This window comes from Falco rusticolus, chromosome 3 (assembly GCF_015220075.1).
Source record: "Falco rusticolus isolate bFalRus1 chromosome 3, bFalRus1.pri, whole genome shotgun sequence".
Taxonomy (NCBI): Eukaryota; Metazoa; Chordata; class Aves; order Falconiformes; family Falconidae; genus Falco; species Falco rusticolus.
The window spans coordinates 4,331,949-4,350,894 of NC_051189.1; the positions used below are offsets into that span (position 1 = coordinate 4,331,949).

General features: G+C 37.6%; 1 protein-coding gene across 5 annotated transcripts in view; it reads right to left on the reverse strand.

Annotated features, from left to right (window-relative positions):
• Positions 1–18,946, reverse strand: part of TRAPPC9 (trafficking protein particle complex 9) — a 508,539-nt gene that overhangs the window by 465,008 nt on the left and 24,585 nt on the right. For all 5 annotated transcript variants that reach the window (XM_037379008.1, XM_037379006.1, XM_037379007.1 and 2 more), the window contains 3 exons: positions 18,303–18,428; positions 11,755–11,971; positions 9,052–9,195 (listed from right to left, as the gene is read on the reverse strand). In XM_037379008.1, the coding sequence (XP_037234905.1) occupies positions 9,052–9,195; positions 11,755–11,971; positions 18,303–18,428 (487 nt within the window). The remainder of the gene's footprint in view (positions 1–9,051; positions 9,196–11,754; positions 11,972–18,302; positions 18,429–18,946) is intronic.

The window sequence follows — 18,946 nt, forward strand, 5'->3', positions numbered from 1 at the left end:
CATTCAAGCTTTTTTTAAAATATATTCATTCTTATAGCATATTGTGCCACTGCTATACATAGAGAACACGAGATGAAAAGTCCGTTCGATTACATATATATAGATATATATACACACACACATACAATATTTTATATATACGTACACAGGTAAGATACAGCACTATGCTGAAGCTGTAAAAAGACTTCCAATTAATGACTAAGAACCCACCACACTACTATAAATATTCCCTGGTGATTATATTGCAGTTTTCAGTCTACATCCTCAAATCAGTTATTTTTAATATTAGATGACCAATCAAACTAGCCCCCTTTTGAAAGATTCATTAGTTAAGCAAAAACTTGCAGGTACTTTGTCAACTAAAATACAATGCAGTGCATCACAACCAGTTCATTAGTGTCAGTTCAGTTCACTCACTTCAACTCAGAAGTTTACTCAAGTTTTAATTTGCATTATATTCTCTATTCAGTCTGATTAAAGCGTCATTCTTTTCAGGCCTTGAAATGAGTAACTTTTACCTTTCTAAAAAATTCATTTGCACACTATAGAGGATCCTAGGGGAAATGCTGTCCTAATTTAAACACAGTATTTGGAAATAATGTTCCTTATGGCTATAAAACATTGTAAAGTGGTGACAGGCCATGCCTATACTATCAAGTATTGCAGCACAAAAGGAGAGAAGCTATAGAGCAAAGCAGTTGGTGCCTACATTAATGCAGACCTGCGAGGTTTACAACACAGGATCTCTTACTTTCATCTCTCAAGAAATGATAGCACAATCAAGCGTACTCTAGGAACTCTTCTAAATAATCCTGGCTCAGCAACGAATTGTGATACTGCCATTTTTGCCCATTTCCTAATAGCTTACAACTGTTTTGAAAAGCAAAAGCCACCTGATTAATAATGTCTTTCCTCAACTATACAATCTCATTGACTTCTTGTTTCTTTCTATCTTTTCTAATAAATAATTTATGTACCAAAAGGGATTTTTTTTTTAATTCAGCAATACTGTATCAACTAAATTGCACTCATTTAAATGCTCCTTCATTCCTTGGAAATAAGTCACACTCCAAAGATCTTCCAATTCCTTCCCATTAGATCACAATTACCCATAAGCCTATTACTATTTGTTAGTTTCTTGTAATTTACCCAGTACAGATGAAAAATCTACTGAACTCCAGATGGGTTCAAAGGATGAAATTTGGTTTACTTTCATTCAAGAGAAGCATCAAGGGTCAGGAACAGGTGCAGACACTTTGTCACTACTGAGATAGCCACATATGTGTAAAGGCAGTAATGAATCTTGTCACAACAATCACTGGGATGGCCAGGATCATCAAGATGACTAGGATGCAAACGTCTACACTGAAGACACACTCACCTCAGAAGAACTTCCAGCCCTCTCTGAACTCTTTAAAAAAATGCAGATGCATTTGCCATTTGTAATTTTAAAGTGAGAACGAAGACAACTTAAGCAATCCATTAACTGCAACTCTTAGTAGTTCAACTATTTAATTTTAAAATTCTTTTAGCATCTTTGAACCTCATGTGGTACCTGAAATATATTACTACTCATTTTACAGTTCAGATCACTCCCCACCATAAATCATTTCTAATTAGACTTTGAAAGAATTCCACAGATTTATTGTCTGTAGAGGAAGTACCAAGCCTCAGCAGGCCTCCTGCTTCTGATACGTTTGAAGTTATTAGCCTTCACGAGTTCAGCAAGCTATGCCTCAAAATCTTCTCTGGGCTTATGTCCTGGTCAATCCCTGCCCTCCCTTTATCAGGTTTGACATTCCCTGCTACTTTCTATGTTTGGATACAACATCCACTTCTATACAGTAAACTTTTTTTTTCTCTCCGTATCACATTTATTTTGCTAACTACCCTTATTTTTTTCATTATTTTTTTATTTTAATGGAGGAATACACTTAATGAGAATCTACCATGACATCTTTAAGCAGTCTCCAGCTACCAGCAAACATACTACTCCTTTTAAATTTCTTCTAATTAGTTTCTTTTCTTTATCTCCTCCTTTCAAAGTTTAGTACTACTGTCAAGGTGGTTTGCTTATTTTAACACCAAGCAACCATATTCATTTATCCTACGTTTTATTTCTAATACTTATAAACTTGTTTCCTGTGGCCTAAATATGAAGAATAGGAATATAAAAGAGGAGCAGCATATGGGAATCGGCAGGAGGAATGGCAAACAGAGGGGAGCAATGGGGAGCAACCAGCTCAAACTAAAAAATACGCTGAAGCTCTCACGAACACTTGCTACAGCAATATAAACAGGGAAAAAATGAGAAAGTCATAGTAAGACATAAAGAAGACAACACGATACAGCTAGGTGAACATACAGTAACAAGTTGCTCGAGCTGTCCCTCAAAACAAGAGGTGGTTTTAAATTATTCCACGCTCTAGAGCAACAGCAATTATTTATAGGTTTATAGGTTATTCTTTTCCATTTCTCCAGTGAAATGCAGTTGAGTCAAATCTGTGCAGGGAAGTTAACTCACAAAGTGCCCATACAGCTTGATTTCATCTTCCCAAGTGTTGGGTGGAAATTCAAGACAGTGTTTTAAGTAAAGATCCTCAGAAATTGAGTCAGGTCTTTACTGCTGCCAATGTAGGCTTGGCAGAAGGGTTAGACTTAAGGGCATTTACACATTTTATTTTGGTCTAGTTGACAATTTTTACAACCCCTGTTTAATATTCTTATTTCCTGTATTTCCATACAGCAATTTGAAATAAGTATCACCAAGTGAATGTATATGCAATCTGTTCTATAAATAAAAATGTCTGTAAAATACTGCATAGTTTCCTCTTTCAAGCTGTGAGATAGAAACGTATATTTTAAGAGTTGCCAGGCACCACGTCTGACATCATCAAATTATGATCAGTCCAGGCTTAACCATAATTCCTAAAGGTAAACAAGGTGTGGGGATTTTTTATTATTATTTTTTTTCTTAGATCAAGCTCATCACTTCTTTGCAAAAGGCACAGACCTCACACCAGCAGTTGACGGGGCAGTTGACATATCAGCCATCACCTGAGCACAGCAGTCTTGAAAGGAGGATGAAAAGGTTCTGAAAGCAATCTCAGATTACTGGCATGCGGTCCCTGGTCCTCCAGCTACCAACAACTCTAAGCTGTCAAGGCATCAAAGTGGTCTGCCCAGCCAACACTGACAAGTCCATCACAACCGATCTGGAGGATATGGGGAACTGAAATAGCATTCAGCATAAATTCTGGCAAAAAATCTTCATCAGGGAGAATGATCTCAGCACAGGCTAAGAATAAGCACCTTCTGGAAGACGAGAGACTGTTTTCAGGAGGAAACAGCCTGGAGCCAAACTTAACAAACCTCTAAGGTTTGCATGGCATGGATCAACATCTCAAATTATTTCAAAGTGCCAAGCAATAGCCAGTACTGCAGGAGGGATAGAATCCTGCCTCTCTGGAGTTCAGAATCACACTAATGAAATTTAGATAACTAGGGATATTTCTGAAAATTCAACCCAGGACATTTGAAAGTAACAAAAACCTTTTTCTTAGGTAGAGCTATGTTTTCATCATCCCAGTGACCAAGCGCAGGCATGGCATGCAGTTGCTATCTGAGATGGACCAGAAAAACAACTCTTCACCAAATAATAAATCTCAGGCACTCCATGGCACTTCCTATGCAGTGCCTGTATGGAAATACACGAAGTAGGTATACTTCATGAAAATCAAAATCCACACACAGAGATCCCTCCTAACAGAAACTGATGAATTCTGTTGATAAGGTTTGCTTCTGGAGATAAAATACTCAGCTACAGCAAGGAAAGCCCCTAAGTCATGCATCACATGCAGGACCTGGTCTGTCCTCTGATTAAAAAGAAGTGTCATAACAAGTTACGTCTTTCACTAAAGAGTTCATGTTTTTCGACAGAACAATGACTGTGGCCAGGGTGACGAGTATCCACTCTGGGGAGGGCATGCCTCTAACAAAGAAGTATTTGGAATGAAGCCCAGGATAACATTTTTAGTTTGCTAGGGCTAAAACAAATTTCTTCATGACATCAGCAAGTCCAGAAGAGGGCCACAAAGATGATCAGAGGGCTGGAGTGCCTCTCCTGTGCAGGCAGGCTGAAAGAGTTGGGGCTGTTCAGCCTGGAGCAGAAAAGGCTCCGAGGAGACTTTATTGCAGCCTGCCAGTACCTAAAAGCGTCTACAAGAAAGCTGGAGAGGGACTTTTTACAAGGGCCTGTAGTGATAGGACAAGGGGGAATGGCTTTAAACTGAAAGACAGGAGATTTAGGTTAGATATTAGGAAGAAATTCTTTACTGTGAGGGTGCTGAAGCAGTGGAACAGGTTGCCCAGAGAAGCTGTGGATGCCCTATCCCTGGCAGTGTTCAAGGCCAAGTTGGACGGGGTTTTGAGTAACAGGGTCTAGCTGAAGGCATCCTTGCCCATAGCAGGGGAGTTGGAACTAGATGATTTTCAAGGTCCCTTCCAACCCAAACCATTCTTTGATCAGTAGAAAGATAAGTAAGCTAAAACTGTTCAAAACCTTATACTCAATGAGTAGAGAAGCCCTGATGACCGGACCAGCAAAACTGGAACAAGTGTATCTTATTTGTGAAGCTGCCAGGTATTTTGTGGTCATGCCTGCGGAACTTAGCCCATTTATTTTTGGTCTCTGCTGCTGCTGAAAACACTGAAGCTAAAGGTCATCACAGAAAGGTTCTGAATTGCATGATAGCCGCTATTCTCTGTCTTTCTGATGCTGAAAGTTAAACATGTACATACACAAGAGGCCACGTGGCCGTTCTCCAGATTGTTAGCCAACACTGTTCTGTTTCTAAAGACAGTACTCATGTTAATCTAGGGAATAATTAGAGCAGCAGAACAGACATTTTGAGACACCAAAGGCCATGCTAATGCTGAAATAGTACCCGTGCTGACAATGCAGTTGGCTAGAGAAGCACCTGAAATGTCCCCAAGAAAGCTCAATCACGTAGGCTGCATCCAAAATTCATAACCATGATTGAGAGAAGAAAAAATAAGAAACCATGTCACTTGTTTCGTTACCTTTGCCTGTTGACTATTCAGGACCAACAGTGTCAAAAGGCCAACATACACATTGATTGTAGCCTTCACAATCTCAACCCCCTGGCCAAATTGCTTTGGGAACCAACCTCTGTCCTAAAGTCTTGGTAACAGTGGATGCAGCTGGAATGAACAGTGGTGTCCAATGATATAGGAATCAACTACACACAGGAATGACAGGAAAGCACTGTAGGACGTTTTAGGAAGTACTTCTAGATATTGTTCTCTCCATCACCTACTGTCACTCACCTGAAGAATAAAGACATCCAAACACTGGTCAACAGGTGCAAAATGAAGAACAGCAGGCATGACAGTTGGAAACCTACTGAATGTCTGAAAGTGTAAGCATGCAGGGGTGACAGACATACTCTAGGAATTTCTGTCTGGACAGTCACATTTCAGTAATAGCTATTCCCAAGCAGCTCTGTGTTTAGACGGGCCTTAATAGATGAGCTAACTCAAGAATCATTTGCACACAATACAAATCACAGTGCTTCTAAATAGTGTGAATATTATCAGTAAAGATCCATAATAAAATACTGGGGTTTTTTTCCAAGTATCTGACCTTACCCAATGTGACCTGTACCCATAGTGTTCTGTTTCAAAAAGCATTATGTAAAAGAGAGAGATTTAATTCCAAGTAACTTTGCAATTGCACATTTTAATTCTTATTTAAAGAAAGAGGGATTCTCAAGGGCTTGTTAAAACATAATGGCTTGAGATTAGAGCGCTTTTATGCAGAATTTGGTGCCTCTTTTTGCTAAGCAGAAAACTGCATTTTACATATTTATGTAACTAAACAGCTTAATTTTAAATGAGACTCTTAGCTTCCATGTTGTTAAAATAGTGATTGACATCTCCCATTTATTTGATGATACTTTTTATTCAGATTTACCAGGCTGTGTGGTTGGAAATTTAATTCAAGTAAGCATATATGGAAGTTGTATTTTAAAATAATTATCAAGTGTCATTCCATTAAAGTAAGAAAATTTTGTTTTAAAACACAAGCCAATTTTGACTATTTTGTGTTACGTTAATAGAATCAAGAGCTTCTAATTAATAGATCTTTCATTGTAACTACTAAATCTCATCTTCTGAACTTGAAGTGAAGAAGAAATCCTTTTTTTCCTGTTTTCTGAAGTCCCAGTATTTCACCTTCATCCGAACTAGTAAATGAACAGAATTAGATTGAGGGACTAGAACAAGAGAATATTCCTTTTTTGTGTCTAGAGGCAGCTAATCCTGAGACAAAAAGAACTAGAAGATTAAGTTCCAATGCCAAATATTTAGCTGGTAACCTTCTTTCAGCTTGGAGTTTTCACTTTATTTGTTCTGGTTTTAAAGATGATCTGCAAACTACCTGAATCTTAAATACAAGTGTAGGATTTAACATATATTATCAATTACAAGCTTTAAAAATAAGAAGTTTATTTGATTTAAGAAAAACCACATGCAGGTAAAAACTTAGTTTTAAAAAGAGTGAATTCTCCTCTACCTAGTAACTAGTAACTTGGCAACTTTCTATGCAGAAAAAAAAAAAATTAGCATTCTTGAACTGCAATGCTACTGTATTACTTCAGTTTCCTAATTGAAACATTACCTGGTTAAGAAAACCTGGAAGTTTCAGTCATGTGATTATCAGAGAAGAATACAAATTACACAACTTCAGAAGTTCATAATATAAGGGAAACAGTTCACCAACTTAAAGTAGCATAATCCTATGCATTCAAATCATCTTATCATAGAATTGTTTAAGTTGGAAAAGACCTTTAAGATCATCAAGTCCAACTGTTCACCCAGCACTGCCAAGTCCACCACTACACCATGCCTCGAAGCACCACACCCACACGTCTTTTAATACCTCCAGGGACGGTGACTCAATCACTTCCCTGGGCAGCCTGTTCTAAGGCTTGACAACCCTTTTCAGGGAAAATTTTTTTCTCAAATATCCAATCTAAACCTCCCGTAGCACAACTTGAGGCCATTTCCTCTTGTCCTATCACTTTTTACTGGAGAGGAGAGACCAACACCCACCTTGCTACAACCTCCTTCCAGGTAGTTGCAGAGAGCAGTAAGGCCTCCCCTGAGCCTCCTTTTCTCTAGGCTAAACAACCCCAGTTTCCTCAGCACTCTTGCTTTTGTCCTTTATTTACTACAATCCAGCGTTGAAGGGATTTTGTTTATTTTTTCCTAACGTTCTGATATTTTAAAAAGAACTATAAATTTAAAGTAATTTTCTGTGCTAAACGGACCCTTGCACAATATACACAATACCCATCTAAGAAGAATTACAAAAAGATTACAAGCCAGAAATACATTTCTGGCACTGTCATCCACACTTTAGCTAGTTTGGAACACCACTAACCAACCGTGTCTGAGAAACACGCTATCAATAAAAGACTTCCAACACAACAGCAAGTTCTATTTTGGATGTCTTCAGGAGAGGAGGAGAAAAAGATTCAGCTACTTTTTAAACACATTGGAGAACATTTAGTTTGACTTTTCAAAGACACTAAACATCACAATTACCATAGTTCTAACGAAACGGGAAGCTTTACTTATATAATGTCTGCAGACAAGAAATATAAAAGTTGCTTCTCTTAAGATTTCAAACCCTTTTAGGATTAGGGAATAGCAATATCATATGTGCACATGCACAGCAGAAGAGCTTAAAACCTTGTTTTCAGCCAAATTTTCCATACATAAATCAATGACGTTTCACTAAAAGTCCTGGGAAATCCAAGGACCTTTTGACAGCAAATAAGATCTACAGACAGAAAGGTAATTTATTCCAATTTATCAGTTCTCTCAGTTACTCTCCTTCCTGCACTACTGATTTGAGCCACTAAACAGATGGAATTCACTGGCAGGCAAAAACCTAAAGCTCACTAGCCAAGCTCTTTGCTGTAGGAGTCACCACGGAGAAATCTTTGGCCATAACAAAAGGAGAAAAATGAAAAAAACGATACCATTTTACACCCATCCTCTCTATTGTGAAGATGGCAATAACTGAAAAACAGGCACTTTTAACCTAGCTTACTGTGAATCAAAAAATATTTAACACCTTTCATTACTAGCTCAGTTTCAACTTGGGTGATAAAAAAAATATTTGAAATAGTTTTCCTAAAAAACATAAGACAAACATAACAGTGTCACTTTTTGGTTTTCCATGCGATTTTGTAAATACTTCATGGCCCTCCCTTGCAAAAGGTCCTCACATACGTCATTACCATTCTTGAAAATCATCTATAGACACGTTCACTCCATCCTCATCCACTGACAAATTTAATAAATCCCACTGAAATTTATTGCTGAATTAAAGAAATTTTGTTTTAAAGAAGCCACAGAAACTTACAGAAACTTAAGCCTACTGTTCTAGTTAAACTGTTTAATTCCATTGTGTTCAGCTGCTACAAGTTCATTGTCTCAAGTACAGAAACAAGGATGCCTACTTGTATTTTGTACCCACTATATGAATGTTTCATCAGAAAACTCATAGTAGATGCAGTCTGAACTACCATACACTCTTCTGAATCTACTTTTCACCCTCAGCTCTTCTCAGTCTCTTCATTAATAGCACTTATGAAAGCTGCTAGTATTTTTATATACTTCTCTTTTTTAATTCGCACATAAATTAAGCCCTTTGATCATATTCTTAATACTTACAGAGGAAACAGTGCATTAGGCTCGAGGCAATCTACAGATGGAAAACATTAAAGGAAGTTCTATTTTAGATACTACATATCAAGGTCAGAACAATACTATTTAAAACTAATAACACTGTATACATAATTGATTCCCATCAACAAGCTACTTCATGTGTACACTGATTTCCCTAACTTCTGTGCTCTCTGTTACTCCTGAAATCAAGTATATTTCAACGCAAAGTCACATCATTTGACTGTAGGACAGAAGAAAGTGCAAATATCCCTTTCCTTTAAAAAGTCATACCTTGATCAGAAAGAAAATCCAGCATGGTCTGGAGAAGGAAAGACAAATGCCTGACGCATAGAGCTGGATTACCCATTCTTCTGGAAGCATACACTAGTTCATGAAGCAAACGCATCTGCACTGCAGCCCATCCTCTGTGAGTTCCTATAAAGTAAGCATTGATTTAATACTTTTTAAAGCTAGAAGTCAACACAAACCAACTGGCTTTTTTTCTTTATAGACTAAGCAGCAATTTAATTACTTATAAAAATCATCCGATGGAACCAATAATTACAAAATCCAAATCTTGTACTCCAAAGAAAAATTAGGATCTTTCAGGTTTTTTAATATTTAAATATGAAACCAATTTTTGTTTTACATGCTTCGCTATCAACTAATAAATTTATCACTAGAATTCAGAAAATGCAGTTGACAATCCCCATGAAGTAATAACAAAATGATACACAAAACCATTAAAGTTTTGTATGTTCTCTGAACAATAAATTCACAAGATCTCATACAGAATTTCATTTTTATCCAAATCAAGTACTACTAAACTCACTTTAAAAATCAAGCAAAAGATATTTTCTCTAAATGCTTTCCCAGTCATTAGAAGTCAGTAAAAAGCAATAAAATTACAGGACATGAAGGATATTTTTTTATTTTTCAGTCTTTAAAAACTACGTTTCAGACTATAAATTATTTCATATTTGTGAAGTATCTATGGTAACAATAAATAGATCATCATAACACTAACTTCTGTTTCAAAAACACAGTATCCAGTACTCTTCATGAAACTTAACCTGGTTTTAGTATTAGCAAGAATAGTAATTTTTAAGTAACAGATATTCCAAGATGTGCAATACTTCAAACTTCTAAACAGCCCTTCTTCTAATATTACCCTTCAGCATTTAGCAAATCTTCCTAGAAATATTTGCTGCAACCAAACCTTGAGAGAGTTTATATTTTTTACACAACAGTCTCATAATTTTCACATGTGAAATGTCATTCTTATCAAGTGGTTCTTATCAAGTTTACAGTGATCTTTCCACATGTCTCTGAAACAGCCATTTTAGGGGTAAAATCTGACAAAGCACCTCAGCGCAACGTAAGGTAAGGTAAGGTAAAAATGAAAGTTAAAACACCAATCGTGTCATTTTCCCCACACCACACACCCCCAATTGTCACTTTTTGCAGAGCTTCTACAATCTCTTCTCCTACCACAGTCCCATCCCAGTTTTCCCCTTTTCTATCACAGGCCACAGCATATTTTTTTCAGCAGATTCCCTCTTCCTAGACTCTTTGTATCTTTCCATCTAGTCCACTTGGCATATTCTGTCTTCTCTCACATATCGTTTCTTTCACTACTGCTTAAATCTCTGCAGTTTTATTTTAAAACTAACTATCCACATGTACAGTGGGTTGTCTACATGCCTGTTTTCATCAATGGAGCTAGAAGAGCTTGGAAAATATCACCTAGTGCCTAGTCAGATGGGTTTTTCCATATTCTCCCTTGACTAAATTGACTAGATAGCTCCATTATTTCAATGGCTAAGTCACCTAGCATATACAGAAACAATTAAACTTACAACCCAACTCACAAGACAACATCAAACTGAAATTCCAACAATAGTCAATGTACTCTCACAAAACAGAGAAGAATATTCCAGCTGCTGTTCGTTCACATTTAAACCCGTTCAGAGTTTTCATACTGGTGAACGCCACCTCCTTTCCACCAGTGCATGCTCAGCCCATTGCTTGCTGCTCCTCTCATGCAGCTACAACATTTATTGAATGGTCCCCAAAAATGCTACTATACAAAACAATGCAAGTTTTTGGGCAACATGGAAAGGTTTACTCAAAAGCAGTTCCCAAGCAGCATATTAGCTGTCTCTTCCTTTAGGTGAAAAATGAAGCACAGTATATTAAAACCAAGACAGCTTTTAAAATTATTACTTTACATACAGCTTTAGATAACATTGATGAAATTTATGAAACACAGCTTAGCTAAAAGGGCGGCAAGCAGCACACAACTTGCAGAAAGTGAACATGCTAACAGCTACAAGAAGTGGCATGTGTTCTCATGGACTATTTTTCCTTTAGTTTTTAACAGATGCAATAAAATAGTAATTCAAATTATATATAGCATCTAAAAACTGTTGAAATGTCTTACCAAATGCTAGTCTTACAGAAAACATCACTGATCTAATTTTTGGGGAAATATGGCATATTTGACCCTACAGATACAGATATAATTCTATGTTTGTGTATGTGTCTACATACAAAAATATGTAAAAATTTTTTGTTCTTTCACTATAAGATCAAACAGCAACAAATACCAAAAGAAACACAGAAGCTGAAGGCACTTTAATTGAAAAAATACCCAAAAATAAAATACCACCTTGTTTGTACTGGTAAGTGTATAATCAAAATCAAAGACAATTTTGAAAAAGAACAGAAGTGAAACTCTGAAATGAAACTTAATTATTTGCTGCAAACAGAGGACTACAGTAAAACATTCAGCAGTGGCTTGCAGAAAATGTGAAATTATTTAAAGCACCACCAAGAAAAAGTGATGGTACAGTGTTAAAGAACTGCTCTATTTGCTGCAATTAGTTTCAGATAGGTAAATGATTTTAGTTTAATTTGAAATCTTTTAATTAATTATACAAAGCCAGTTGAGTGACCTACCAAGCTAATCCATACTTCCCCAGAAACACTTACCTTTGCTGAAATCTTTAGGATCCAATGACAAGCTATAGCCAGGGAGAGTTTCCAAAAGCAGTTTGTAGCAGGCCCTCCACCCAGGTTCTGGGATGCTAGGTGCAGCGCACTGCATGGCGGCTATACGCTTGAAAAAAGCAGACTTTCGGTGAAAACCAATACGTTCATACAGCTCAGAAAGAATGCTGTAACGCTGGATTTTTTCTTCTTCTGAAAGCTGATATTTAAAGGGAAAAAGAGAAAAGGATTGATTGTAATCAAAATTTTACAGCATATATCTGAGTTTAAAAAAATAAATAACAGGAGGAAAACAAAATGTAGTAGACATATCTCCAGCACTACAGAAGGCCAGTGATTTTGCACACAGCCAGTCATGACAGCTTGTACTGCCAGGAAAACTTAAGCTTGCTTCAAGTTGAACAGCTAACAAAGCAGCAGAGAGAGTGTTCTTTAGCAACTTTATTTGTCAGTAGTACTAAAAAGTAAATAGCCAAACCAGTCAGTAACAGCTAAACAGCTCCACATTTTATAGAAGATATCTAACATGATGTTCATGGGCATAATAAGAATGCAAACAAACATATACCACTTCCAAAATCAATTGATTTACCAAGTTGAACATTTTCAGCCCTTGCAAATTAAATCTATTTATTGATCTTGAAATCTCAAGCTATGAAAGCCAAGAAACTACTGTCTCCATTTTTCTATGTCTCTGATCTTGTAAACCACAAAATTTTCATTGCATGATGCTATACATATGCAGACTGCCAATTAGTGAGGAAGAATTTAGTAAAAGCCCCATTAGGCTTAAAGTAGAAACACACTTGGTAAGGAAGTACCAACCCGTGCTTCTTCAGCTTATCAATATATTGGCACAAGTCCCAATAACCATTCTTTTCCCCTTTGATACAAATGACAATCTGGCTTTGAAATCAGCCACCTAAGAAGAAACTGCCGCAGAAACTCTGGAAGCCACCAACTATTTCAAGCCTACATCCCAAGTAACAAGCACCAGAGTTCTGAAGGTGGACCAGTGCTGACACCTCGTGTACAATATCTGGCATGCACAACCAAAAGCAATAGACATTTTAAATTACTCTAAAGCTGCTAACATGTTTTGCAAAGGCGTTTAAAATGACAAACTTCATACAAAAATAGCACTAGAGGACAGAAAACAGCGTTTCTGCAACTCATTCTTCAAAACTGAAAGTATCAATCTGTGGATTCTAAATCTTAAATCTTGAAAAGTCAAAAAGGAGATGCTAACCACGCTGGTTAACTTTTACAGAAATAATGAGATTGTAATAAATGAAGCCTCAAAACATCTTTTAATCACTTAAATCCCAACCTAATTAAAAAAACAGTCTGTTTTCAAAAGTCACTTCTAATTTTGGACGTAAGGATATGAAGAGAATTCAAAGAAGCGTAGATTTTCAGAAGGCACCATGACCTTATCTGACAGTTCAGATATTAGTACTTCAGGATATGAAGAGACAGATAGATTAGCAAATAATTTTAGAAAGTTTCAGACGATTTTTGAAGCTGAAGTTGCTACTTCCCTCAGAACTGACAACACAAGACAACGCCCAATGCAAAACCACAACCCATCCATACAAAAAAACCAATCCCTGTAACTTTAGTTGCAAAAAGGCAACTGCACCACGCTGAAAACTTTCATGAATCAATGTAGCTGGAAAGAACAGGAGGCCCAAAAAGAAAATACAGAACATTTTTAAGCCAGTTTATCAGAATACCCAAAAGCTATCATTCAGAAAGAGCATGAGGTGTCAGATTAAGGTGACCTACTCTAGCAGAAAAAAGCTGCTCCACCTTTTTCCCCTTTTTTTTTCCGTTTATGTCATTTTAAAATGTTAGCACAATAAAAAAACATAGCAGCAGAGTTGAAAAGGGCATGACCCCATGATCATGTACTAAAGTTAGAAAAGCTTAAAAAAAATTCTAAAGCTATTCCTCAAATACATAATACTGTCAATGTTCACACACCTATGAAAACTAAATTTAAAGATGAGAAAAGACAGGGTCCTTTCATACCTGTCTTTTCATAGTTTCATCATACTTAGGCAGACATGAGCACTCACTAATATTTAGAACTGTCAGACAGGAAACACATTCTTAGAAAGTTTTATTTTTATCATATCTGAGTAAGTTTTTAACACTGCTACCTAACTTGTTGCTTAATGGCTGTCCACAAAGTTACTCAAATACATGCTACAGCTGCAGGAAACTTTTTTCATCACCACAAACATAGCAAAATTGCATTTTCCCTCAGCATAAATAGTTATGTGTTACCACCCAGGAATCTAAAAGAAGGGAAAAAAAAAACAAAAACCACCCACGCAACACACACACACACACATATCCTCCAAGTAATTAATTTTGGGAAGACTGCAGCAGGCATTCTGCAGGCCATTAGCGCAGCATTCACCAACATCTTTCCTGACCTTACAAATTTATAAAAGCACAAGGCCTATCAAGTGGCTGCAAAACAGCCAACACCTGAAGCACAGCATATTTTCCCTCTGGTTAATTTTCATTTAACTGTTATAACAAACCAAGTTTGCAATTGCATCTGTAAAGGCTGTAGTTCACTATCCAAGCAACTGAGCAATCTTTTTTCACAGGCTTGTTTAAAGACAGACTTTCAGGAGAGTAGCTTTTTATTTGTTCTTTAATTATTCCTTACTATATTAAAATTCAATAATCTCATTTTCTTTGTAATTAGATGTTATAATTTATTCCTCATAACTGGATGCAAAAATAAGTCTTATTACCCCTGCAGCTCTCCTATAATCAGACAACACCAATTAACATTATGTTACTAGACTGGGTAGGAGGTTGAATATATGGAAATAAACTCGTTTTCCTGTTTATCAGAGGCATACATCTTATCCTGTAAGGTTTTTTTCTGCTGTCAAAAATTAGTTGTGCTCACATTCTATCTACCTGCAAGAGAAAAACACTGTCCTACAATTTGTTTCACCAACCCATCAGAGGATGACTCTTCATCTGAGTTAGTCCAAATTATAAATATAACTATTATCTGCTTCCATGTTATATACAGTTAATCTTGAGGAGCTGTAAATGTAATTCCCAGCCAGACCCCTCTTTGGGGAAAATACATTTCCCAATACTGGAAAAATTACCTTACTCTTATTTCTCATAATAACGCTTTCTAGAAGCACTTCCACTCAAAAAGCTTACAAAATAGTAGTTACAAACTAGATGAATGATGAATGTCATCCTTGGTTGAAACTGATAAAGGTGAAGAATGGTGAGCATCTCAGAAGTGGGTCTCAATGCCCAAATACTCAACATTGTTAAGGTGTCCGTTTGCTTGCGGGTTTTTTAAGCAGCCATATACTAAACTTCTACAGCGGCATAATGACAATAGCAGATACAACTGACATCAGGAAATGAACAAGTGATCATGAGGTATACAAGGTACAGCAAAAGATTCAGCGGAAAAGACCCAACTGAAACTATTAATAAAAAAAAAATAAAAATCAGTGCATACCAATATCACTTCAGGAAAAAAAATATCACGCTCCTTAGTATCCAGTTTAATATATCTTTTTTTCTAGAACACATCTACTGAGTACCATCATCTAGCTTGATCTCACACATTGTGCAAATGAGAGTGGCATTCAGTGATACAGAATCATCACAGAAAAGCCAAGGCTGGAAAGAACCTTGATCCTCTGGTGCAATATTTTGTGGAAAAAGGAGACTGGATGAGATAGTCTAGCACCCTGTCCAGTAGTGTCTTGAAAACCTCCAGCAATGCAGACTCCACCATAGAATCATTTAGGTTGGAAAAGACCTTTAAGATCATCAAGTCCAACTGTTCACCCAGCACTGCCAAGTCCACCACTACACCATGCCTCGAAGCACCACACCCACACGTCTTTTAATACCTCCAGGGACGGTGACTCAATCACTTCCCTGGGCAGCCTGTTCCAGAGCTTGACAACCCTTCTGGTGAAGAATTTTTTCCTAGTATTCCAATCTAAGTCTCCTGTGGCGCAACTTGAGGCTGTTTCCTCTCGTCTTCTTGCTTACTACTTGGGAGAAGAGGCTGACACCCACCTCGCTACAACCTTCCTTCAGGTAGTTGTAGAGCGCGAGAAGGTCCCCCTGAACCCCATTCAGCCACTTCTCCCAAGGCTTTTGCTCTAGACTCTTCACCAGCTTCACTGCCCTTCTCTGGACACACTCATGTTCCTGTAGAGGTTGTTCCAGTGAACAATTGTTCTTTCTTAAATTGCAATGCGATCTCCCCCAGTGCAACTTGTACCCATTGCCCCATGCTTTCTCAATGTGGCTTCTGGTGAAAAGAGAGCCTCTGTCCTCTTTATAGCCACCGTTTAAATATTGGAATACTGTGATGAGATCTCAAGGCTTCTCTTCTCCAGAGAGAAAAAGACCTAACTCCTTTAGTCTTTTTCCTCATAGGGCAGTTTATCCACCCCTTTGGTCATCTTCATGGCCCTCCTTTGGATCTTCTCTAGTCTGTCCATGTCTGTCTTGAACCGTGGCAATCAGAACTACACACAGGACTCCAAGTGCAGCCTGACAAGGGCTGAGTAGAGTGGGATGATCACATCGCTGTCTCTGATAACAATGCCCCTGAGGATACAGCCCAGGATCCAATTTGCCTTCATTGCTGCAGCAGCTCGCTGCTGACTCCTGTTCAGCCGGTTGTCCACCAGGACCCGCATGTCCCTTTCAGCAAGGTTGCTCCCCAGTCATACTGATACCCCAGCCTGTACAGGGCTCTTTGGTTATATCATCCCAGCTGCAGGCCTCTGCATTTGTCTTTGTTAAAGCTCAAACAGCTCTTGCTAGCCCATTCTTCCAGTCTGTCCAAGTCTCTCTGATGTGTCCACCTCACCACTCAGTTTGGTGTTATCATCAATTCCATCATCTGGATCATTTTGGAAGATGTCAAATGTTCAAGGTTTTCCAGACAGTGGGAGATCAGGCATTTATCGATTACATCTTATATAGCATGACAATGCATACTGAGGCATGCTTTACATGCACAAAGATTTATGTGCTGGGCATACATCAAGTTCAAAGGGAAAAACAAAGCAGACAAAGTGACCAGCCAGGAAGAAAAGTTGTGGGGTCTCCAGAACACCCTTCTCTGGTTCTCTAACACAGCAGGTGACAAAAATAATGATGCTTTCTCACCATGCTTTTTCACTAGATGCATTTCATCAGGACCCACTCTTACATGCTTCCATTTGGGACACTATTAGAGCTGGCTGGGGCAAGCTTTGATCAAAGCACACCTTGCACACTGACTAAGCTGCCAAGCTTTGTGCTTGTGTTTTATTAGGTAATACTTATCAGCTATTTAAATTACTTATAGACTTCCTCATTCACCAAGTCTTTTTTTTTTTTTCCTTTAATATAAAGTGAAATTTGCAACCCCAATGGCGTCAGGGAGGAGAACAGGGAATTCTCACAATGACAGTAATTGCTTCCATAAGAAAAACAATGTGACAGCAATATCAGAGTTTGCAGGCCACAAGAGTAACCGCACAAGAACAAGGGAAAAATACTGGCACAGCAGCTTATGTGAAAGGCTACAGAGCTGCCAGCAAAAGACAGACTAGAATTAAAGAAAAGGCCCTTAGTACTACAAGGATTACAGCAGTTAAGGTAGTCTGCAACAAAATTGATTTTTATGATAGCTTATCAATTAATTAATTTCTCATTTATGTTCGGTTAGAAAATTGACCAAAATGATTCTCTGCAAATTAAAGTATTCAACCTCCCTCATAAATCTGCTGTCCACATCTGCGCTGAATAAGCTCAATGGTGTGGACTTAAACCGCTAGTCTTACCAAGATGTAAGGAGCAAAAAAGGAAAAAAAGGTAAGAAATATGAGAGCATTTATTGATTCTTTCAACCACAGTAGTCTCTCTGTAACCACTGACACTAAGCTTGAGACACTCAAAAAGTATTAAGTCTTGTTCTGTGGTGGTACTGAGCATTTTTCTTAGTTCCAAATACTGATTTTACTCTCCGAATTCCTTTCTGATTTGGCCTAACAAAATTCACACTACACAACAAAAATTCAATTAACAACACTAGTTAGACTCTTAAGGTCACTTTGCAACAGGCCATTCCCGATTCGCTCACTGTTTCATTGAACAAGATACAATTAAGGTTAAAAAAAAAAAAAAAAAAAAACAATCATTGCCAGATCTATCCCAAGCAACAATTCTTCCCTGGTACAACATCACAATACAACAAGAATGGGATTTTTTTTCTTTCACATGGGAGAATAACCAATAGAATTCATCTCAGACTAAGTCCTCCTATTTTCAGATGAACTCTGAATACCTGTTAAACCAGATTCATAGATGTGAAAATCCTCAGAAGTCAAGTCCTAGTGAGAAGGAAGGCGGTGATACAGAAGATAAAGCTGTGGAGTCCCCTGAATCTAAGTAACTTTCACACTTCAGTATAATCTCTCAAACGAGAAATAAAAAATAACTGGACTTTCTGCACTGACCTGACGAAGGTTGATATAAACTGCGTTCTGAAGAAACTCAGAGGCTTCCATGCTCCTTTTCTGTATTGCAAGGACTCTCACTGCCTTCACACAGGCTTCCAGTTCAATCACACCAGCATTCTTGTACTTGAAGAGGGAGAAAATTAAAATAATATTGAACTATTGCACCTGTTAGATTTGATAACTATTTCTGCTCAACACATAGATCAACTGTCACATCTTCCAAACCCAGCAATCCCTTAACGCTGGTGACTATACTGCTAAATTATAAACACATGCCCGACTGAAAATTAAGGCATCATGCAAAACAACATTTTTCAGCCTCTTCACTCACTCTTCTTATTTTGAGACACAGCACAGCTTCATCTGAGAGTTCAGACAAGGAGAAAAGTTGGAAGTTAGTACCATTTTGGATAACTTCATATATATGGTAGGTGTGGGTGGTGTGTCTGCAACAAAGAAATAAATTCTACTTTCACAGTGTAATGGGTATGTAAGCAAAAAAGGTCACTTCTACAGTAATTCACCACCACCTAAATCTGTTCTATCATGATAAAAGAATTGATTTTGCCTTTTCTACTTAGTACAAAATACACTATATAGCACAGGAAGCTGTAGCAACACAGCTTTAGTTAGACTGCATC